Here is a 23,527-nt window from a genome sequence, read left to right as displayed (position 1 = left end):
ATGTCCGCAATGTTTCATCAAGTGGTGGCACAAAAGAGAATCCAGATAAATGTTTTTAAAGAGACTATACATCCACACATGCCGCATTATAGCGGGCGGCATGAGCGTCTTTAGAAGAATTCATGACAATGTTCCACATTTTACTACCTCTTACTCTTCTCTAATGATAATTCTCCTGACACACACGCAGTGAGGCGGTGATTCAGTGGCAACTTAGTCATCGCCGTTCGTCTTTTTTGAGGAGGCGGCGTGGGAGGGGCGAGCCAAGATTTGGACACAGAGCTCTCAATTCAAATTCTCTCCGCAACTGAAGATGTTTTGTCAGAGAAGACTTGTATTGACAAACAGGCAATGAGACATCAGCCTCCCCGTTGCAAAGCCGTGATTCTTTTTTTTTTTTTTTTCTTTACCAGCTATAAATGCAAAGACACTCTGTGAAATGGCCACCCAAGGCGAACTACTAAAAATAATTCATCCTCATCATCATAAAGCCCCTATAGCCGTTCAGTTTCAGACTTAGCCTCCCGCTCGCAAAAGCTCTTTTCGAAAAGGATTAGCTCGTGGCTTCTGCTCTCTTAGTCTTTTCACTTTGTGTGCTGGTGCTTTTCACCGCTGTTCCCCATCTCTTGTTCCTCCTTGATGCTGTGAAATGATCTTTCGAGTTCAAGAGCCCGCGGGCCGCAGCTGGAGTGGATGGTGTTTAAAGTCTGGAAAGAAAGTGATGACACTTTTCACACGCCGCAAACTTTGGTTCATTGAAATAACTTCAAGCGACAAAAAAAAAAAAAGCCATCTTTCTCATAAAATACATTGTTTGCAGCAATGGCCTGCGGGAAGGGAATTCAATGCTCACCCCCCCCCCCCCCCAAAAAAAAAACAGAAGTTCGGTCTCCCAAGGCCAAGTCGTAACAATGAAATCTTAATGCGACGGTGCGTCGTGTGCTCTGCAGAGTGTGCGCTTCACACTTAAGGTCAATTTGTGACGTGCCGTTTCAGTGCGGCTCAACGGCATGAGCGCCTCTCGGATGTGTTTGGAGCCGGCAGCGGACGCATCGTGATCCCGCCTCATCCTTCAAACTTTATGTCTCAATGAAGTGAGAGTAGGCGGCCCGGTAGTCCAGTGGTTAGCACGTCGGCTTCACAGTGCAGAGGTACCGGGTTCGATTCCAGCTCCGGCCTCCCTGTGTGGAGTTTGCATGTTCTCCCCGGGCCTGCGTGGGTTTTCTCCGGGTGCTCCGGTTTCCTCCCACATTCCAAAAACATGCGTGGCAGGCTGATTGGACGCTCTAAATTGTCCCTAGGTGGATCAAGCGGCTCGGAAGATGAATGAATGAATGAATGAAGTGAGAGTGGTGGGAATTGTTCTGCTTGCCAAAGTTCGGGTAACATAACAAGCCATAAAGGCACCACGATGCCCTATAAGACCCTTTTATCGAACGAGCTTCCGGGGTTAATTGGAAACGGATCAATGTCACGATTGCATGTCAAAGGAGTATTTTCAAAAGGCTCCGTTATTCAGCACTTTCTTCCCTTTTCTTTTCTTTTTTTACACACAAGCTTTAAAAGTTATTCTCTACACTACTTCCGCCCAAGCACTCATTTGTTTCAAGCTCATGTGCAGCCGCTCGATGACCTTTTTCACTGGCCGCGTCCGTCACCTTCAACTTGAAAGCTGCGTCGGAGGCATTTCCTTGCATTTTCAGCATGATGAAGTATGATCCAAATACTTCATAAGTGTGCAGGAAAGTGCGCACGTAAGCTGTATCACTGTTTGAGCCACAGGGGTTGAAGCTGGGGGGAAAAAAAAAGCCTGATCACTTTTTTTTCCTTTTTCTGTTAGGCTTTTTCACGTCTTGTTTCTGTTTTCTCTTATACGTTCCCGCAAAGGCTGAGTAGGAAGTGGGATCCGTCACCGTGATCTAAGCACACACTCATGCATTTATGGATGAGCAGACATAAGGGGGTGGTCTCTTACATGATTCCTGGCGTAATTATACAAGCAAGCGCTTCGACGTGATTCGTTCAGGTAATTGGGAACAGGACGCATGTGAGGATGTGAATCTGGCTTTTCCATCGTGTGTCAGCGTAGTCCGCGTCAAAAGGGCCAGAGTATGTTTGCATATGCATACATGTGTTTGAGGAAATGTGTCGTCGGAGATAACGGGTCTGCGCCAGAAGAGCTCTGATAATGAGTGTAAACTGCCGTGACAGCCAAAGAGGGTTAGCCATTCTAAAGCCCCCGCTGGCTCCTTTTCCAGCTCTCTGCCTCACTTTTCTGTTTCCGTGAATATTTATGCACCAATTTTCCCTCGCTTGTTTGGTCGCTTGCTGTCACACTCTCATTGAAATGTGGTCTTCTTGAATGCGCCGACTCTATTTTCTTGAAGCCAATTAACTCCTCGGAAAAAAAAAAAAAAAAACACGAGGAGCCCGGCGGGACTGATAACTCCTTTGGTCAGTGCGTAACTCCCTTTTTAATGACTTTTTTTTTGGGGGGGGGGGATTATTTAGAACACCATTTCAATTTTGACATCAGTGCTCATCCAATATTTTTTCATCAACCGCTTCCTTGACACCCTCTTTCATTCTCAGCACACCTCCTTCCAACAAAGACCTGTGCAACGCAATTTATTCTGGCGACAGCTCAGCAAGTACAGTATTTTTAGTGGCGTGAGTTCATCTGAAAAATTAATCACCTGTACATATGTGGCTCGTTCCCCGAGCCGCTGCCAGAACCTGGACTCGCTCGGTGGATCGTGGTTAGAAATACAGGAGTGGTGGAAGTTGTCGTCCTCTAAACACAACAATAAGATAAGACAAGATGAAAATAAGACAGAATTGTTGTTGAAGTTGAAATATCATTCAACTTCAACATAATTTCCTCACTAGGGTCGCTTGTGACCTTGATCCTCACTAGGGTCGCGGGGGGTGCTGGACCCTATCCCAGCCGTCTTCGGGCAGTAGGCGGGGGACACCCTCAATCGGTTGCCAGCCAATCGCAGGGCACACATAGACGAACAACCATCAACGCTCACACTCACACCTAGGGACAATTTAGAGTGTTCAATCAGCCTGCCACGCATGTTTTTGGAATGTGGGAGGAAACCGGAGCACCCGGAGAAAACCCACGCAGGCCCAGGGAGAACATGCAAGCTCCACACAGGGAGGCCGGAGTTGGAATCGAACCCGGTACCTCTGCACTGTGAAGCCGACGTGCTAACCACTGGAGTACCGGGCCGCCCAAGTTGAAATATTCAGACTTGAAATAGTCAGTCGAAATCTCAATAGAAGCGAGATGGCTCAAAACCCCCTGTGGGGGCAAACGACACAGAGAGGGAAAAACGACATCAGATGTCTTTATGATATTTACCATGTGAAAAAATGGCTTTTGTGTAGGCTCACCGGCTGCCTGCGTTGGATGTGCGTGCATCTTTTCCATCATCAAAGAGATCATTTATGAGCACTTTAAACTGCATTTCTTTTTTCTTCAAGAGTTCGATTCAAGGTTAATAAGAACTAAGTACAGAGCTGTGAACCTGCTGGAACGTTCTCTGTAGCTGTATGGAATTGATTGCTGTATTGAATATACGGATTTACTTGTAAAATCGCACCGCTTGAAACATACGTCACCCAAAGCCCAATTTTGTAATGTAAGATCCGATACTCTTGTTCCTACAATCAGTCGAAATATTTGATTGCTTCAAAATGAATTGGATGGAAAGTAACACATTAACACGTGTCACTCGTTTTTTTTTACATTTTTGTTTAGCTCAGATTTTATAGTCGTAATGAATGATGTGCTGTTTCGACGATAAATCTGTTGCTGCGACGCCAGTTTTATATCTGAACATAAACGTTAGCAAATAAATTAACTTTTTGGTTGAATTTAAGAAGACTCAGTCATCTACACTTTAATTTCTAGCTGTAATGATAATGTGTTTTGCAGAAGGTGTTTTTTGCTCTCGGTGGTGCGTTTGTAATGAGAAACGAAGAATATCACTCAGGCGATAGGAACTGCCACAGACGTCAGAGAAGCATCGGACTGAATCACTGTAGTTTTCAACTGCATGAGGTTTCCATGGTGACGGCAACTGCTTCTCATTTCAGGAGTGAGACAAGGGTCCCGCTGAGAAACTTCCATCATCCCATTGTCGTTTGCTCCAAAAGGCTTGACATTGATTCAACCCCCCGCCCCCCACTCCCCTCTGTCCCCCAATTTATGCACATCGCTCAGTGACCTCATTTAGACTCAATGACTTTTTGGGGTTCAAGTCAGACCCGTTTCACCGCCAAACCATTCAAATTCAGAGAATCCTTTCAAATATTTATTATGTCGTGGAATTGTTCGAGCGACATTGCTGACGGCCATTTTTATGTTGCATCAAAAAGACGCTTTGTCCTCCAGCCTGCCCCCCCGACCCCCCAAAATATCTAAGGAGTGAATTCCAACACCTCCCACTGAGCGCGCCGCACCAACTGTGCTTGTGCTGAAAGCGCCATCAGTTAAAAACACTTGCAATATTCGAGAAAGATATAAGTGTGGGCATCGTCTGCATTGCTTAGCAAATGTAATCGACCACCATGGAAGGTTTATGCTTGAGCAACATTTTAGTTTTAAATCTCAAACTGGATGACCGCTGGGCTAATTCTTTTTTTTTTTTGTCTGTATGTGTGTGTGTGTGTGTGCACAATTCAGAACTAATTAGTTCTTTCCTACAATGCTACACTCCATTACTCCAGTGACAAACAACAAAATTCCAACCGGGAAAGTACTGCAGCGCCGATCAAAGAATTACTGCCAAGCTTGCAGGATGTACAAAGTCCATATCCATTCCTTATGCCGATGACTCATGCGTTGCAGCATGAAGTATGCAAGGATGACAATGTACAGAAGACAAGACGAGGAGAGAGAAGACGTAAAAGTGGAGAGGGACAATCGTCAAGGAAGGGTTCATTTTTCCATCGGGAGCCACCAATCACTCCCTAATCTGTTCTCCCGCAGCTCATAACCGCTGCGGCAAAATGCGGGAACTGGTTGAGACGGCAGCACATTCGGATCATAGTTGAGCGAGCGCCGCTCGAGTCCAAGTGGAGGACTCGGAGGCCAGCAGCCCAGTTCTTGAGAACCCTTTCATAACCGAAATGGCGAGTCTCTTGCTTTGTGTTTGTGTCATGTTGGGCTTTGCTGTTTGTTTGCTTTTGTGTCACAATTTTTTTTTTTCACAAGTGGTTTCCAGGTGCCTTAATATAAAGCCCTGATATTCATCGACCTCCGACCTTTGAGGCAGATTTGCTATCCAGCTGTACAAATGTGTATCATCTCATATATAAATTATAATATACAGACAATTCAATTACATATTCCGGTGCCAGGATGCTTCCAGAAAGCAGAAAAATGATTCATTGAGTGAGCTCTATTCTTGGAGACAAGCGCCTCTGCGGTAGATCCAGATTTTGCACTCGTGCCAATTTGGCAGATCCGTCCCCACCAAGCTGGCCGCGCCAATGCAACATAGGGAGTGCCGTCGGAGAGGCGCCTGGCCGAATGACAATTTGGTGACAGAAAGTTGTTTTAAAATTGGACCTGCTCAGGCCGTGTCTAAAAGAGCTTCTTGGGCCAAATACGTTTTTACTGAGATTTGGTTGACATTGAATAGCTTCCATTGGGTCTTACTATGCATCAAATGATCCCAAATATCACTTGGATAGCTGTTGAACTATCTGACCTCCTTCCCATCATGTATATACTGCTTATTTGGATTAATTTCGAGGGTGTGCAGGAGGATATCTAACATTTGGCAAGAGTACGGTCAGAAATTGGTCAGAAATACAATAATCAGCAGAGGACAAATCTGCACACACAACCAAGTGATATGTTGAGCTGTTTTGTGGCCAAAGCTTCACGTTGTAAATTTAGTCGCCCCCATCCCCTTCCCCGCAGAGACGCTGTGCAATATTTATGAGCGTTTCATGCCAAATTTATTGCGGCTTTAATTTCAGTGCATGTTTGCAACCCGCATGCACGTGCGTATTCAAACCAATGCGAGTGTTTCAGCTCCAGATGGCGCGTTGACTTGCCGAGTTATAAAGTGAGCGGAAATTATGCAGAAGCTTGAATTCCGCAAACAAGCCTTAATTCTTAATTTGGATATGAATTAGTGTCCCTGTTGCTTGGCAAAGCTCTGTGATTTCCCCGGACGCCAGGCGTGTTTATAGCTGGGCCTGCTGCCTTCTGCAGAGGAGCATGTGGATAATATTGAAGACTCAATAACACAACTTGAGCAAGTTCACTTATCAACTCACATGGAGAGAGGGAAAGAGCGGAAGTAAAAAGTATGAGCACAGGTTATGCCACGCAGATACAAGTATGTAGATGACAATTTGTTAAAGTGAATGAAAAATATATGGTTTAAAGTTGAAACCGCACTGAGATTCTTTGTTTTCTCTTCCCACAGTGCGTGCCCATCGCTGGCCACGGATTTGTGTTGGACAAATACAAGTGCCGATGCAAGAGAGGATTTTACCATCCAAGCCGTGTGGCACTCAGTGGCTTGAACAGTAGGTTACAAATCCATTTGGGGGGGTTTTACAATACATATTGCCCCTCCTTTGTCACATCAAAAAGTTTTGTTCGAATCCTACTCTTTTGGGTTGAACAGGTTTAGCAGAAGGGTGAATAGTCCATGTATCATTAACTCTCCCGATCGTGGGCTGGAATCAAATGAGTGCGTTCAGTCTGACATATTTGACTGAGAGCACTGCAGTGTCCTCGGGCAGGAAGCTTGGATCCGATGAGTGAAATAATCAAGCGGCTGCAGGGATTCTCGGCTCCGGCTCCGGCAACACTGTGCTTCTGAGGCCATGATATGATAAGCGTCACCTTTATTGTAATGCCGCATGATATGAGGCCTGAGGCCCTTAGACTCAACCTGTGATGAGACACTCGATTAAGAATCACATTGGTGTTCTTTGGCTCACAGGTCTGCTGTACATATATATATTTTTTTGTACACACCTGAGGTTCTGACAGATAGAAAACGATTTTGCATCGTTCCCTAGCAATGAGGAAAAAGGGCACAGGGGTGAGGTCAAGGCGCAGCATGTGATGTCAAATGAGAAACTCTGCAAAAAAACATCCTTTCTACGGCAATGCATATAATTTGAATATGCAGTACTGCTTTCATTACGGTTTCCATTCACCAAATAATAGGCAAGAGGTCCATAAAACGGCAGGGTCAAAAGTTCACAACCTCACACCTTCCATGAGAATGTCACCGTGGCGAACCCTGATGAGATGTTCCCCTAGCATGAAAAATATTTCCGCTAAAAGAGGATGCTAACAGACAGTGAAAAGGCCATAATGACTGAGGGAAATGGTCCCATGTGGCCAGAAAATGGATGGCGTACAATAACACCAGCAATAGCAAAGGGCAAAAAAAATACTTTTGACCATTTTTAGTGACTAGTTTGGTCGACTTTATTGCACAGCCCTCAACCTGGTTGAGGTGACAAAATATTGGAGGGATTCTGCATTATTTGGGACTGGAGATTGTTGTTATTTTCCATCCCTTCTTCATCCGCCGACATATTGTAAGACCCATTGCTGCATTTGCATATGCAGTACTGCTTGCGAGCAGTAAGAATTACCATGGAAATGTACGTTTATTGAGCACACCTTTTCAGAGGTGCTGCAGATGCTCAGTGAAGAAATTGGAGGATTTCTATCAGCGCTAATAGACTCCCAATCTGCCCTCAACAGGCATGTTGCCAAAGGAATCTGTCTTTTTGTTTGTTTGATTTGTTTGTTTTTTTGGATAGATTATTCGAGCAAATGACATTAAGAGTAACTCGAGTAACTCGCACACCACTTTCAGAAAAGCAATCAGGGAGAACAGACTTGATAAATCCATTCAGACATGAGTGATTAAAAATGTAGCGTGTCAGTGCTTTATTCTCTTCTCTCTCATCATTCCCTCATGAAAGCTTTTATTTTTGTCGCGGTAATTATTGTGACATTTTGATGTATTGGCTTCGTGATTGCTACTCATGAAACAAATCAATGAAAGCCGATCCACTCATTGGGGTGTCACTCCTAATAAAAAACTCAAACACAAATTGCTGTAATCCAAGAAATTAAATCAATCAAAGCAATGTGGAAAAATCCTCAGGAGGGCCTTGCCGCCTCCGCGTCCTCATCAATATTGAAATGTCTGACTAAGCCCTTTTGTGTTCTCAGGTAAGGCGCAGGGCTCTCGCAGAGACGACGTTTCTGATGTGGCGAGTAAGTGCCTTCCTTGCCGGGTGGGCTGTCACTACTGCAGAGACAACACACCCTGTCTGGCCCGGGAGGACAGCGGGCTGCGGCTTGCCGTGGCCTCTTTCCAAGGCCTGTGCGTGCTGCTGGACTTGGCCAGCATGTTGGCCGTCTACCACTTCAGGAGAAGTAAGGTGAGCGGAGATATCAGGCTGTGGGCACCTGTCTCATAAAATGACCTACCTTCATGTGCCTACCTGCCAAGCACGTTACCTGTCTAGCCATGCCTACTCACAAATCTCCCTCCCCACATATGCCTACTGATATAACCCTCGTTAATTTTCTTGTGTTTTACCTTTGCACCCACATACATCCACCCAGCTACAAATACCGAGTGATGGATCAAAGTGTGAATCGCCTAACGAAGCGTGACGCATTTATAGGAATACAATACAGGAAGGGAAAAAAATACATTTTCTGAATAAAAAAACGTTCCCAAACAGATCATGTACATAAACACATCATGTCCCACCGGATTTGTTTCATTTGTACCATAGCGTTCACCGCAAATGAATCATCAGCAGATTAAATGAATGAACCGCACAAGATCTAATTATGCCGTTTTAATTCCAGTTATTATTCCCACGTGGACTGCAAAGAAGCAATCACACGTCGAACAAATGACACTGAAGGTTTTGGCCAACGGGGGAGTTTCTGTGCACATGAAGCCCCAAGCGGTGACATTTTTTGTGAAGCAGTCGGATGGAAATCTTCAAGTGTTCAGATGGCGTCATCCATGATGACAAACATGTACTTTGCTTGACATAAGTACTTGCCTACGATATGTCCGCCAACCATCAGTGACGGAATGACGGCTCTCCCGTCAGTACTGACGGAACGTCTACCTCCGCTGCCTATCTTACCTACACTGTACCCCCCTTCCTCTATCTGCAAACCTATTTTTCGACTTACTTCGACCTACAATTGCACCTTCCCACATATACTGCACATACCAAAATAGCGACACTTAGCCACTCACCCACCTAGCTTACATCTACCAGGCTACGAATCTCTACTTTCCAACCCTCTGACGAGTCTTCCAAGCGAGTTACCCAAAGCCACCTACTCCCTAGCAACTTGCTCACCAAGCAACCTACATAGCCATCTAATTTAGCTAGCCCTAATCTAGCTAACCAACTTGCTCACCAAGTAACCTACATAGCCATCTAATTTAGCTAGCACTAAGCTAGCTAATCTAGCTAACCAACTTGCTCACCAAGCAACCTACATAGCCATCTAATTTAGCTAGCCCTAATCTAGCTAATCTAGCTAACCAACTTGCTCACCAAGCAACCTACATAGCCATCTAATTTAGCTAGCCCTAATCTAGCTAACCAACTTGCTCACCAAGCAACCTACACAGCCATCTAATTTAGCTAGCCCTAACCTAGCTAATCTAGCTAACCAATCTACACGTCACTAAAATGCCTACAAATATTGCTCCTGACAAACCAATTCTTTCTTTCGTCCTCCGCAGAGTATCCGTACTTCTGGATTCATTCTATTGGAAACACTGTTGTTTGGAGCTTTACTGCTGTACTTCCCCGTAAGTAGATCTCATTTCCATTACTCATCTGTCATTAGGCTGTACAATGCAAGAGAAGCATTAGCTCGGAATCACTGCATTGAAAAAAACCCCTCCAGGTGCATCTGTGATCTCCAACCTGCCCATCTGGACGTGAATCTCATAAAGTTCTTTTTAATCACTTGGATAGAACTCAGAACTGCCGCCGCTGATATGATTGACGTTCAACAAGCAGCAAAATAATATGAAACTATGAAGACGTTTAAGACACGATCATTAGCATCGCGGCGCTGAATAGAATCAATCGCCTTTGTGTTGCTCAACTCATGTCAAGTGGTTGACAGTAAAATCATGAAATTGGGATTTTGATTTATTCTTTTAAGGCAAACCGGCCCATGAGTACCATAGCAGGTAAACCCCGTTGGTCACATCTTGAGCTCGGAAACAGATGGATGGAATTTCCACGTGACAGAGAGATCTGAGGGAAACTGGGGATTCTCTCCCTTCAAATACTTCTTGAAGTTTCAAACGCTGGCTTGAGCTTTCCTTTTTTTTTTTTTAATTCTCTAAACGAAAAAAAAGAGCTTTAGAATGTTCAGCACGATACACACCTGTGCTTATTTTTAACGCTTCTGGGGCATTATCTTGCAAAAGACAGTAAGCATCTGTTATTTTTTTGTTCCTGCAGACGTTCACCTTCACCTGACAGGGTTGTCAAGATGAATTGGAGTTTGCATCCCTCCGTTCGGTTCCCTCTGTTGCATGAAAGATACCAAAAATAGCTTCCCCCAAATACGCTTTCACTCTCTCCGGTGCACAGCCAGGAGGTCCTCGTCTTCTCTGTGCTCTTTTCTTTTTTTTTCTCAACACTTCCCGTCATCTCGCTACCTTTTAAGTATGTCTCTACCTTTCCCCAGGTTCTCCTTTAAAGCATTTCCCTCTTCATCGCACCTTGATGTCTGCCTCCTCGCCCGTACAGTTACACACACAAAAATACAGTTTGTGTCTTCTCTGCTGTCCTCACAAGCGCGGCGCAGCTGCCCCGTTCTGGTGCCCAATGCATTTTTAAACAGTCCATCAAGTTCCAGCACCGCTTGTTTTAAAAATACAGTACATCTGTTTATTAATTGATGGGAGGAAGCATGGTTGGTTGCAGGCGAAGCGAAAAGGGCCACCGCTCCCCCGGGGTGGGATAAAAATGTGCGGTCCCCCGTGACTCGTGGATGTCGGTAGCACTGCGCAAAGGGCGTGACACTGTTTGTCTGCACGACTCTCCGCAGGTTTGTGTTCAGAGTAGTAAAGTCGGGAGTGGTCTAATTTTGCCCGCTGTCTGCAAAGGTGACTTAATATTGTTGCGGCTCCGTCACGTGGCAAAAAAGGGCCTGCGGCGGAATGGAGGCTTGCCATGAAGACTGAGCGATGATGAAAGGGCCCGTGGCAAGAGGCAAATGCAAAATACAGGTTGACATGAAGCACCCGCAAAGAGGATGAGCAGGAAATAGTAACCATAAAAAATATAGTAAGGCTTTTTTGGATGATTGTTTGTTTTTTTCCCGTGGGGCTCAGTCTTTTCTGTTCCTGATTGTGTGCCTGTGTGTGTTTTATTCTTTTCGTTTCCTGGGTGAATGGTTGATGGGCGGAGCCTCTGAGGTCGGACCCGCTGTTCATGGTAGTCAGCGAGGTTGCAGCAGTGACTGAAGGCAGATTAGCGGTAGCATATCCTCACATTATTGATTGCGATATTCTGTGCTTAGGATCAGTGCTATCCTCGTAAGCAGTGACCGTCCGTTTTTATGACCAATAATTGATGAATTGAGCTTACAATGAGATCAGGCGAGCGCAAATCACACGTGGGTCTAATATTGGACACATGTGGATTTTCTCGCCGACAAAGCTGCGGCTTGGGCGGTAAAAAAAAAAACGCAAAGCCATCAATATGTTCATCAATCCCCTCCGAGACGAGGAGCATTTTTGGCTGGGCTTAACTCGGGGAGAATCGTATGTCACCGAGTACTTCATCGCCTTCTGCATTTTAACTGCCGAGAGTGCATTCAACAATGTCCCCCGCAATCCGCGGCCGGGGGATTAAACGCACAAGTCAAGGATAAACTGGTGCGGTGGAGCTTATTGTCTTGAGTTGTGGGAAAAATCGAAACACTTTAGTGGACAAGAAGACCGCACAAGTGAATAACAACGTGCGCACGAGGAGTGTGTTAAAATACAACCGGGACGGCGGGCGGCTCAAACGGTGCTTAACTATTCCTCCTGAAGCGAGGTCATAAACATGCAGATGTCATCTGCCGTATGCAATGGCCGCTGCCCCGGGCTGCTGCAATCTTGCTTTGTCTCACACCAAGGTGACATCAACAATATCAGAGAGAGAGAGAGAGAGAGAGAGAAGCACGGTCTACGTTGTTATCCTTGTCGAAACGAATGCATGAGGTGATCATTCACAGGACAGATATTTTAAGAACAAAGGCATAAGTTTTGTCATCCGGTTCGACAATCAAAAAAAGCAGGGGGCAGAGTTACCATGCCAACAAGTGGTTATAAGTGGAGATTTGGATTTCAGCCGACGCAGACGTGGTTCCACTTGGAGTAGACTCACTTTTGCAGCGCAAGAAGCAATGTGGAGGATGACTCACCTGTTTTGTTGTCGTGTTTTTTTTTGTTGTTGTTGTTTTTGAAGTGATTGTAATTGTATTTAAGTGGTTGTACTGTAAATCTGGCCAGTGATTTGACTGATTTAAACTCATGATGCTTTTCTTCTTGCAACGGGATACAGTCTGTTTTTATTTTGGTTTAATGATTTTATTTATTTTTTTTATGGTGTGGGCTGTGATTGTACCTCCCTGCAGGTTATGATACTATACTTCCACCCTAGTGTGTTCCGATGTATCCTCCTGAGATGGGTTCGCCTGCTGGGTTTCGCCATCTTGTATGGCACCATCATCCTCAAGCTGTACAGGTACACCGCTACAAAGGATGAGAGTCGGTAACTTGAGTTGAAAATATTGTTTGACTCCCAAACTTTTACCGGATCTGCATCAAAAGAGCACGTTTCGATTTTCACCATTTTCTTTTGCATCATGTTTGTTGACTGTTGCAATAGAAAGTCTCTTCGGAGACAGGAGCAAGAGGTCAGCCCGGTCAGAGTGTTCTCCCCGTCTCAATGTACCGATTTGATCATCATTCCGAGCTGGCTGTTTGGCTGCGAAGTGTGCCCTGGGGGAGCCCTCTTGCAAGCTGCTCCTTATGACTTTTGACTGTTTGTACATCTGCAGCAGTTGATGATCTTATCTCGACTACCATATGGCTCCTCATCTCCTCATTTTGGCTGGAGTGTTGTATCTTTATTTATTTATTTATATTCCACTTACATAGAAGCATTACGTCTATGCAGTGAGAATGAAAACTCCTGTGCAGATTATAAATAAAACAGATTTTCCGGTTGAGCCCTATGTCATTTCCAATGAGCTGAATCCTTACTAGTAAAAATAAAAAAAAAAAGCAGATGCATTTTTCTTTCATTGAATTCCTCCTTGAACCGCCGTTAGGAATCCCGTGGGGTGGCAGCAAGTTCAATTGGGAAGACGGGGGTGATAACACGCATATACAAGCACACACACATTTCTAATTCAGGCTTAATGCATTCCATTTCATACATAACACCAACCGAACACGCGCTGGCTATGCGGTAACACTTCTCACCAAGGGCTAGCACAAAGAATGATTTTGTGCATGTGTGTCCAATGATGTCTCAAAGCTGCTATCCCTGCTGTCCTCTCCTCTCGCTCCATCCAGAGTATTGAAGGTGTTCCTGTCGCGTACCGCGCAAAGGACACCTTACATGACCAGCTGGCGGGTCCTGAGGATGCTGGCAGTAATTCTCTTGGTGGTGCTATGGTTCCTGGTGGCCTGGACCTCTGCGGTGTGCCAGAACCCCGAGCTGAGTCGGGCCCTAATCACAGCCGGTCTCTCATCGGAGGGGCTGCAGTTTAGTATGTGTCTGCTGGACCGGTGGGACTACATGATGGCCGTTGGTGAGTGAGTTCAACATGTACAAAAATCTGAGAATTCAAAATTATTTGGCAAAGCCTGGCCTGCTGACAGTTACGCTATGGTGTCAATTAATGCTGCTTCTTTACTAGAATAGACGGTACGCTTCACTTTGTTCATATAAAACTGGAGGAGAGGGAGAGGAGAAGAGAATAGTGAAGCCCTGAAGATGAAAAAGAAGCTGTCAGAATCTCACAGACCGGGCGGGGGCTTTCAATGCACTGACTGACGTCAAATACAACGATCTCACCATATCTGTGTGCAGGACAGGAAATGAAGGAGCCTGCTAGTTACCATGACAACCTTTGAGAACACACTAATGTGTTGAGGCCATGCTTTGAACAGGAAGTTCTCTGCAAAGCTGCTTCCGAAAACTCTTCACTGATGTCATACAGGACATTTGACAATAAAGTGATACTTGCGATTTGGCCTGTTTAGTAATACTGCCAACGAGGGAGCACTCATCTGCCGAAAAAGAAATATCCATCCATCCATCCGTTCTCCAAAGCGCTTATCCTCCTGAGGCTCGCCAGCTGTCTTTGGGCACAACCCGGAACTGGTTGCCAGTCACTCACGGGGGCACACACAGACAAACAACCATTGGCGCTCACAATCAGGGACAGGGACAATTCAGTGCGTTCAATCAACCTCGCACATGTGTTTTTTTGGAACGTGGGAGATAATCTCTGCTCTGTGAGGGTGATGTGCTAACCAGTCGTGGTACCTCTAAAAAGAAATAAATAAGAAAGAAGTCTTTTTTTTTCCGACTCGCAAAGTAACAGCAGTCTTGAGAATATCAACAGTAAACAAGCATTTGTTTGATTTGTTATGCTTCCCATCATACAAGAGGAGCTCCCTTTACACCCCGAGACCAAGTGGCATGTAATTTGATGATTTATAGATCGGATCTATTCATGACTTTTAATAGGCTCCACACTGAAAAGAATTTATGGACTGTTATAGATCTGATGGCAGAGTTAAGAGGGCCATTTGGAGTCTGTAAAGAATAAATCAAGCTTTATAACCTCTGCTCTTTCGCCATTTTCAAAATGGCATTTACACCTAATTGTTTTCACTTTGGACTTTTACTAGACGTGTGGGTGGAATGCACCAGTAGCATATTCCGGTGCTTGCGGGTTTTCTGCGGGTACTCTGGCTTCTTTCCACAATCCGAAAACATCCCAAACACAACAATCAAAGACCTTAAATTGTCCCGAATGTGAGTGAATGGCTGTTCATTCATATGTGCTCTGAGACTGACTGGCGACCAGTCAAAAGTCAGAAATGACAACACCCCTGTTCAAACGGGGCCCTAATGAGGGCAAACGCGATAAAATGCATCCGTCAAGGCTCGAACAAGTTTCGCATCAAAATGCAATGAATAGTAAAACTGAGGATCACAGACTTGTTTACGTTGCATAAGAAAAGAAAACAAATTGGTGATGTGTTACAAGTGTCATATATTTATGGTTTCTGAAAAACCTTTGCTTCTGGGTTTAAACTGCAAATTGTAAGTAAGATATCCTTTATTCGTCCCACACTGGGGAAATTTACAGCCTCCAGCAGCAAGAATGTATGTACAAAGAAGAAAGAAGAAAGAGAAAAAATAAAAAAAATTGTTGCTCCTCAAATGAAGTCATTGACGAGCAAAGGGGAATTTAATAATTTTTTTTACACACTGAATGAATTTGACTAATAGAGCAAATCCAGTGGAAGTCTTTCCATTTCAATCCAATTGCATTTCTTTTGCCTCCCAGCGGAGTTGCTATTCCTGCTGTGGGGTGTTTACCTGTGCTACGCCGTCCGAACGATTCACTCAGCTTTTCACGAACCACGCTACATGGCGGTGGCCATCTACAACGAGCTACTCTTATCGGCCGTCTTCCACGTCATCAGGTGGGTGCGGAAAATTGGAACGATCTGTTCTAAAAAGCTGATCTGACTTGTTTGCCGCCATTCCGCGAGTAACACGCTCATGCTAGCATGCGTTCACGTCTCCACATTGTAGGACCGCCTCCGGGGTCAGAGTCAAGTTTCAGAAAAGCAAACCTCAAGCAACGGGTTTCCGAAACAAATGTGTCAATATTTATAGAATTACAGCGTCAGGTTTTAGAGAGGATCTCTAAAGTCATCAGGCGTCTGGTGAGGCGGACATGCTAGCTAACCATTCGCCCAATAAAAGATGTGTGTGCGGTTATTGTATGTCTGGCCGACCAGAAAATGTGTTGATAGACGTCCGTTCGCTCCTCGGGGATTCCTCCTGAAATAAACATGAGTGTGACCCTTGAGTTTTGCTTAAGTCAACAGTCATCACTGCTCTAACATAACGTAATTTTTTTTCACAGTCTTCACAGTTTGTCGGGTTCATTCTTTTTCTGAAATTAGCCATGAAAAACAACAGTTCGTACGTTATGTCCTTTTCCCCTGACCTATTTTCAGTTAGACGTCGTTTATGGCTCAATTTATGATTAGTTTGTACTTTCGTTCTTTTTCGTGTTCCTCAAACCTCCTTTTTGTTTCTGATTGAGTTCACATTAGCAAAATGACCTTGTGTCCGTGGCAATCAACCAGTCCTTAGTGAGTGGTGAAAAAAAAAAAAACTTAAAAGCTTTCAGTCCAAATAATTTCATTTGCCACACATTCTCTGTGAGTGGAGATGTTTTTCACCAGCGGGAATTCAGAGTAACCATCCATCCATCCATCCATTTTCTGAACCGCTTAATCCTCACTAAGGTCGCGGGCGGTGCTGGAGCCTATCCCAGCTGTCTCCGGGCAGTAGGCGGGGGACACCCTGAATCAGTTGCCAGCCAATCACAGGGCACACAGAGACGAACAACCATCCGCACTCACACTCGCACTTAGGGACAATTTAGAGTGTTCAATCAGCCTGCCATGCATGTTTTTGGAATGTGGGAGGAAACCGGAGCACCCGGAGAAAACCCACGCAGGACCGGGGAGAACATGCAAACTCCAAACAGGGAGGCCAGAGCTGGAATCGAACCCGGTACCTCTGCACTGTGAAGCCGACGTGCTAACCACTGGACTACCGGGCCGCCCATCACACCAAAAAGGGAAAGGTTCTTCTACTCCACGAACAAGCTGAAGGGTCCAGCGGACACGCGTTCATTATTGTGGTCATCTGCCGTGTGGTTTTAATCAAGCAGCTCTCACTTGCTGAGAAGGGAAAAAAATAGTTTGGTTTTGTTTACAGTTGACGTGGATAGAGAAGAGAAACACCGTGGGCTCTTATTGATGTCTGGCACACCGGAATTTGCAGACTACAAGAGTTCTTCTCGCTTGTAACTTTCAACTCTGATACCGTGGCTGAAGAGAATCTTTGTGTTCCTGCAGGTTCTCCGTGGCGCCCGGCCTTCACCCCGACTGGATGCTAATGTTGATCTTCGCTCACACTCATCTTACCGTCACTGTGACTGTGGGACTGCTTCTTGTTCCAAAGGTATCGCTCCAACATGTGCAGTTCATGAGCTGTGCCCACCTCTGGCGCAGCAGATTGTAAATTTATACATCCGACTGCACGACTTCAGCGCCATTTTTGAGCATCGCAGATCGACGTCGTGTCTCGTAGCCGATTTGAAGCTGTTTTGTCGCATCGTAACATGCTCCGCGATTGGTTGTGAGGCGTCACGACGGCACAACAGCTCATTCGTGTTTTTCAGCTCATGTGATCGGCGCAATCAGAAACACTCACCAAAGCAGAAAGAAGAACATTTGCGGCCTGTGCCGTAAACCGATTTAAATGGCGTTACTCATGATTGTAATTTTGCTAAGCACTCCCGTCGGCGTCTTTATATGCAATCTCTTACGTCTGATGGAAAACATTTAATCGCCCCGCTGTGTGATAAAAGCAGTACACCATCAACGTTCCCGCTTCTTTCATTCGGTCTTAATTAGGATCCTCAGATATTCGAGTCAGTCGAGTAGGCCGGGATAATGAAGCGCAACGGGAGTGGGTTAAGCTCACACGGCGTCTGTTTTTCAGTCTGGCCTAAATATTGGGCCTCGCTTTGTTGTTTTGCTTTCACTTGCTCAAGCAACCCTAAATAATTAGACCTTCATCCGCTGCCTTTATGCGACTGAAATTCCCTGAACAGCGGAACCCTTATTTAACTGACTAATTGGAGGGAGGGTTTATCCGATTGTCCAATATTTGGTTTGGGGTTTTTTTTTCAGGCTTAAAAATACTCAAAAAAGCACAGAGGAGTTCTGCACTTATTTTTTTTGGCCTAAAAATAACCAGGACAGTCCAAAGTTATTGTAAATAAATATATGAAAAAAAGCGTGGAACTATTTATCCAAACTTGGGTGCTGGGGTGGGGATAACGGCGTGCAACTCCTGGTTTCACCTCATTTATGATTGGACATCATTGATAGTTGTAAAATTGCCGAGAAAATGTCTTCACTCGGTTTCGTTTTTTTTTTTCCTAATATTTATTAAAATATTGTCTGTGCCCTTATCCTACGAGCCAATATTATTGGCAGAAATGGCTCATTTGTCTCAATAGAGCAAATTTAATTTCAGAGGGGAAAGCGCTTTAATTTTCAAACATCCATCTCACTAACGTATTTATTGCAGGAAATGATTTTTCACGGCCGTCGCACCTCCGATTGCCTTCACGGATATTTTGGACATCATCATTACGAGGGCAAAAAGTGCTCCTTTGCAAAATATTTTCCTTTTGGAACCGTGTACTGATATTTTCGTGGTACTTTTCTCTCTCAGTTCTTTACAAAAGAGACTCAGGCTCGAGATGATATTGCCACGGAGGCCTATGAAGAGGAGCTGGACATCGTACGGTCCGGTTCTTACTTCAATAACAGCATCACCTCAGCCTGGAGTGAGCACAGCTTGGACCCTGAGGACATACGGGTGAGGAAATGCACACGCATCATCAAGTTGGTCGTCGCATGCTTTTTCTGTCGAATGCTGGTCAAAGTCACAGGAGAGGACAAATAATTGAGGATTGGCCATGTTAGACTTCATAGATCAGGAGTGTCAAACTCCTTTTTGTCGTGGGCCGCATTTTGGTGACCGTTTCCCTCGGAGGGCCGTTCTGACTAAACCTTCTCAAGAAGTCAAGAATAACTGTTGATTCAACTCCATCCATCCATCCATTTTCCGAACCGCTTGATCCTCACTAGGGTCGCGGGGGGTGCTGGAGCCTATCCCAGCCGTCTTCGGGCAGTAGGCGGGGGACACCCTGAACCCGTTGCCAGCCAATCACAGGGCACACAGAGACGAACAACCATCCACGCTCATACTCACAGCTAGGGACAATTTAGAGTGTTCAATCAGCCTGCCACGGATGTTTTTGCAATGTGGGAGGAAACCGGAGCACCCGGAGAAAACCCACGCAGCCCGGGGAGAACATGCAAACTCCACACAGGGAGGCCGGAGCTGGAATCGAACCCGCGACCTCTGCACTGTGAAGCCGACGTGCTAACCACTGGACTATCGGGCCGCCCTCGTTTAAGTTATTATGAGAAAATGCTTTGTCTTATTTATTACATATGAGAATACAATTTTTTGGGTCGACATTTTAGAAAGCATTATGGAAGTTGCCGTGTTTAATCTGATTTCGTGGGCCACATAAAATGACGTGGCGGGCCAGATCTGGCCCCCTGGCCTTAAGTTTGACACCATGTCATAGAGGACTGTCGACTGAATGGTGCTTTTACTCCATAGATATTAGGATCCGCATAGTGATCTGAAAAAACAAACATATTCTTCCCTTTTTAAAAGGTAGTCATTGCAATCGTAAAAAAAAACGTGGGAAATCACTGTAGTGCACGTAGAGATGAATTGAGATTGATCCACAGTTGCCTCTCTCAGGATGAGTTGAAAAAACTCTACGCCCAGCTGGAAGTCTACAAACGCAAGAAGATGCTGGCCAACAACCCTCACCTCCAAAAGAAACGCAATTCCAAAAAGGGCCTCGGTCGCACCCTGATGAAAAGGATCACGGAGATCCCGGAGACCATGCACATACATCGCCAGTGTAGCAGAGAAGACGGCAGCGAGCATGGCAGCAACCGCAGCACTTTGAGACGAAACCACCCGGAGAGCAATCAGCACGGTGAGATCTGACAGTGACCTTGCGGGCATCCTGTAAACGGCGCGTGTAAAATTCACTCGCAAAACTGCGCGCCGTCGAGATCTCAAATCCAATTCTTGTCAGGATATTCCAGTCTCGACTGAGAAAGGGCAACCTACAGCTGAGAGCCACAAAATGGTTTGCTGCTGGTATATCAACCACGGATGTGCGTCTTTCCAATAAGTGACGATTCGATAGGGATTTCGAGGACGCGTCTTTTAATTCAAAACCGATTTTCTGATTCAAATCAATTTTGTTACACCCCCTGACATCAACCTATGACTTGCGTCACATTGAAGTTAGAGCAAGATTTTTCCACAAAGGTCAAGAATCTCTCAAAAGATTCGAATCTCCCTTCAGGAAAACCTCGAGAAGATTCACTCAAGAACAAAGTCGCAAGCTTGCAGAAATCGCTGAGCTACGATCACGTTTGCGACCAAGATGACGAAAGTGGAAGTCAAAGCGGCTCGGCGGCGGGCGACAAAATGACTCCGGTGGGCAATGGCGGAGAGGGTTCGCTACTCGGTTCCCTCATTGGCCGCAAGCATTGCAAAAAGCATCCGGAACCGGTCGCGCCGCCCTCCAAGCTGGAACCGGCAAAGTCCACCGAGTCGGTTGCCCTCTTCTGGAAGTCGGCGAGCGTTCACAACTTAACGCACGAAAAGAAACCGGTGCACCTGCGCACCTCCATCATGCAGAAGTCTCTCAGTGTGATCGCCAGCGCCAAGGAGAAGATGCCGGGGCTCGGCAACAAGACGCAGAGCGTGGAGGACGCCAGCAAAAAAGGTGCCAAGGGCCCGGAGGGGAGGATGTTGTCAGAAGTGGATGAGACCCCGGAACATTTTCCCAAAATGATCATCAGCCAGTCCGTGGAGTACTCCAAGACGCATATGAAGATGGGCATCATGAAGCAGCAGGTACCTTATGAATGGATGAATTGCTGCGATTCTTTGGGTCAATTCACGCTAACGCATTTTCTCGCTTGATTCTAGGTGAGCGGTAGCCAGCCATCCATTTGCTCCGAAACCGGCAGGAACTTGTACGACGTGTCCGAAGTTTGCCCCTGGGAGCCGGAAGAGCCTCAAACACCATCTGAAGCCAAGACACAGAAGCACGTGTCCATCGCTCCGGACGAAAGCGACGCCGTGCGAAGAGGGAGCGGGGGCTCGGGCCTCGGCAAATGCGGCCGGTCTCAGCAGAGGCCGAAAACGGGGCAGTCTCCTTCAAACAGACGCCGCTCCAAGGACAGAGGAGGGGGGGAGAGGGAGGAGAGCAGGGAAACGAGGAAAGCCCGCGGACCCAGGTCACCTCTGCCTCTCAAGCTGGATGTGAGCCCCTGGGATTTTGAGGAGCAGCCCATGCTCGGTGGCGTTTCGGAGGCCATTTCCCCCGAAAGAATCCGCCGCAAAAAGAGCGTCACGCCGACGGACGGTAAGCCCAAGGCACTCCGCTCAGACCACTCCAAGTCCACGGGAAGCCTGTTGCAGCCTCCCTCCTTGATGGTGGAGATCTGCCCGTGGGATTACAACAGCCCACCCTCACCCAAGCAGGAGAAGATCTGCAGCAGCCCTTCCGCGCACAAGAAGAAACGGAAAGGCTCCTGCTCATCCAACCATAAAGCGGAGAAGGAGAAGGGCAGGGAGAAAAACCGGGAACGACGCAGCTCCTCCGGAAAGCCGCCGTCGGAGAGAAGGCGCGTCAGCCAGTCGGCCGAGTGCGGCGGGCTGGTCTCTGAGCGGAGGAGGAGCTCCAGCAAAGACCCAGAGGGGGCAGAGGTCAGGAGGGCACGTGAAACCGAAGCCTCCGACGGCAGTTTTGGTCAGACTAAAACTTCCACCGACAGGAAGAAAGAGCGGTCTCACAAACCCGCGGTCGGTAGCGCTCCAAAGATGGCTGACGTGTGCCCCTGGGACTTTGAGGACCAAGACCCGGCAGAGAGAGCATGATGACCGCCGTCATTGACTGATTGTCGTCACAGACTTACAGCACGACCGAGTCAAGTTTCAAACGTTGGACTGAGAGGAACCAAAAGATGTTCACGGCCATTTCTAAGTCCTGCTTTCGCACTTTTCATTGAGAATGGTGGCAATTTGCCAAAACGACATCGAGATGTGTACAATCCATTTTATTTTTGACACAACGCGGTCGCTAGTGGAGTGTGGGGGTGGGGGGGTGGTTGCCAATACTTGGTGCACTGATTTTAATGTAGGAAGCACGAGCTGGAGCCAGATCGAAATTCCTACCAAGACAACTCGGTCTGGATCTGATCGTCATGCGGAAGAAAACCGATGTTGCTGACGGTAATGGCATTTGAAGCAATACGTTGTCATTCCACTGCAAATGATATCAGCGACATCATTTGTTTTTCTTGTTTTCATTTTGGACTCCTGAATTTTTTTGACCGTTATGACACTGCATCAGCGTGTATCGGTTGTTTTGTCCATGCCTGAGTAAACGTCTCCCATTCCGAAACGCGGCATGAGATTGGAGACATTTAGAGCAATGAGAGGATTTAGTCAAAGTGCTATGGCTTTTTTTTTCTTTAAATTTCTTTGCATCAGCAGCGCACTTGTTTTTCCACCCGTCCGATTACTCCGTCAATAAAAATGAATGGAATATTTCTCGACCAGATGCAAACTCAAACACGGTTTGATTAAATATAAATCCAACAATAGAAGCAAAGAATTAATGTATGACCCATCAGCAAATGTGTTTGATGAATAATTATGTCAGTACTTGTAAATTGTACGGTATCGACAATTCAAATATTTGCATGATGCTGTTGCGTTGCTTTCAACGCTGTTGATGCTGTTGCGTTGCTGATAACTTAGATGTTGCGTTGCTTTCAACGCAACATCTAAGTTGCTATGAATGAGAGTTTGTTCTGCAAATACTTTGTTTGCACGCCGCGCTACCTTTCCACATCATATGCCTCCACTTCTTTTACACACGGGAACTTGGATCTCTCACTTGTATTTTTTCAGATTTTTGATACACAAAAACAGGGGATGCTTCTTCCAATCATGTTGTTTGATATTGATGCACGCGTTCCCTGAAGAGCAAAAATATTAGATACTAACAATGCACCAAAAAAAATAAAATAAAATAGAAGCTATGTGAATCCGGACCAAATACTTTCTTCACAGCATGATGATGAAGATGGGAATGACCGAATATTGTTGTCCATTCTTTATACCTACCATTCGTCGGCACAATGGAAAAGCCATCGCATGGGGTAACTAATGAGTCTCTGGGTGTATATTGATTTACTTGTTGCAACGGTGGTAATATTAATGTCGTTCCGGTTCGGTTTCAACGTTTCTAATTTCATAACCGATCTTCTCTTTTCATCGAGCTTTCAGAAAACAGCACAGATGTAACAAGTATTTTCCTGAACATGCATCAACACCCTTTTTTTTTTACTTGGCAAACATTCACTTCTCATTGTTTTTTTTTTACTATCAACCCTTAAATACATGTTTTGTCCAGTATTTTATGCCTCTTGGTTTTCACTCC

General features: G+C 45.7%; 2 protein-coding genes across 5 annotated transcripts in view; one reads left to right on the top strand and one right to left on the bottom strand.

Annotated features, from left to right (window-relative positions):
• The window catches only part of LOC127616485 (probable G-protein coupled receptor 158), a 28,073-nt gene extending 5,309 nt beyond the window's left edge, over positions 1-22,764 (top strand). The window contains exons 3-13 of the mRNA XM_052088094.1: positions 6,456-6,558; positions 8,237-8,448; positions 9,792-9,860; positions 12,698-12,807; positions 13,644-13,882; positions 15,656-15,794; positions 17,250-17,355; positions 18,640-18,786; positions 19,750-19,993; positions 20,372-20,928; positions 21,004-22,764. Coding sequence (XP_051944054.1) covers positions 6,456-6,558; positions 8,237-8,448; positions 9,792-9,860; positions 12,698-12,807; positions 13,644-13,882; positions 15,656-15,794; positions 17,250-17,355; positions 18,640-18,786; positions 19,750-19,993; positions 20,372-20,928; positions 21,004-21,957 — 2,880 coding nt within the window. The 3' untranslated portion in view covers positions 21,958-22,764. The remainder of the gene's footprint in view (positions 1-6,455; positions 6,559-8,236; positions 8,449-9,791; positions 9,861-12,697; positions 12,808-13,643; positions 13,883-15,655; positions 15,795-17,249; positions 17,356-18,639; positions 18,787-19,749; positions 19,994-20,371; positions 20,929-21,003) is intronic.
• Positions 1-23,527, bottom strand: part of dis3l2 (DIS3 like 3'-5' exoribonuclease 2) — a 129,251-nt gene that overhangs the window by 18,303 nt on the left and 87,421 nt on the right. The gene's annotated exons all lie outside the window — the stretch shown is intronic.

This window comes from Hippocampus zosterae, chromosome 15 (assembly GCF_025434085.1).
Source record: "Hippocampus zosterae strain Florida chromosome 15, ASM2543408v3, whole genome shotgun sequence".
Lineage (NCBI taxonomy): Eukaryota > Metazoa > Chordata > Actinopteri > Syngnathiformes > Syngnathidae > Hippocampus > Hippocampus zosterae.
Note: the sequence above shows the minus strand (reverse complement) of the source record. Positions and strands in the feature narration are given on the sequence as shown.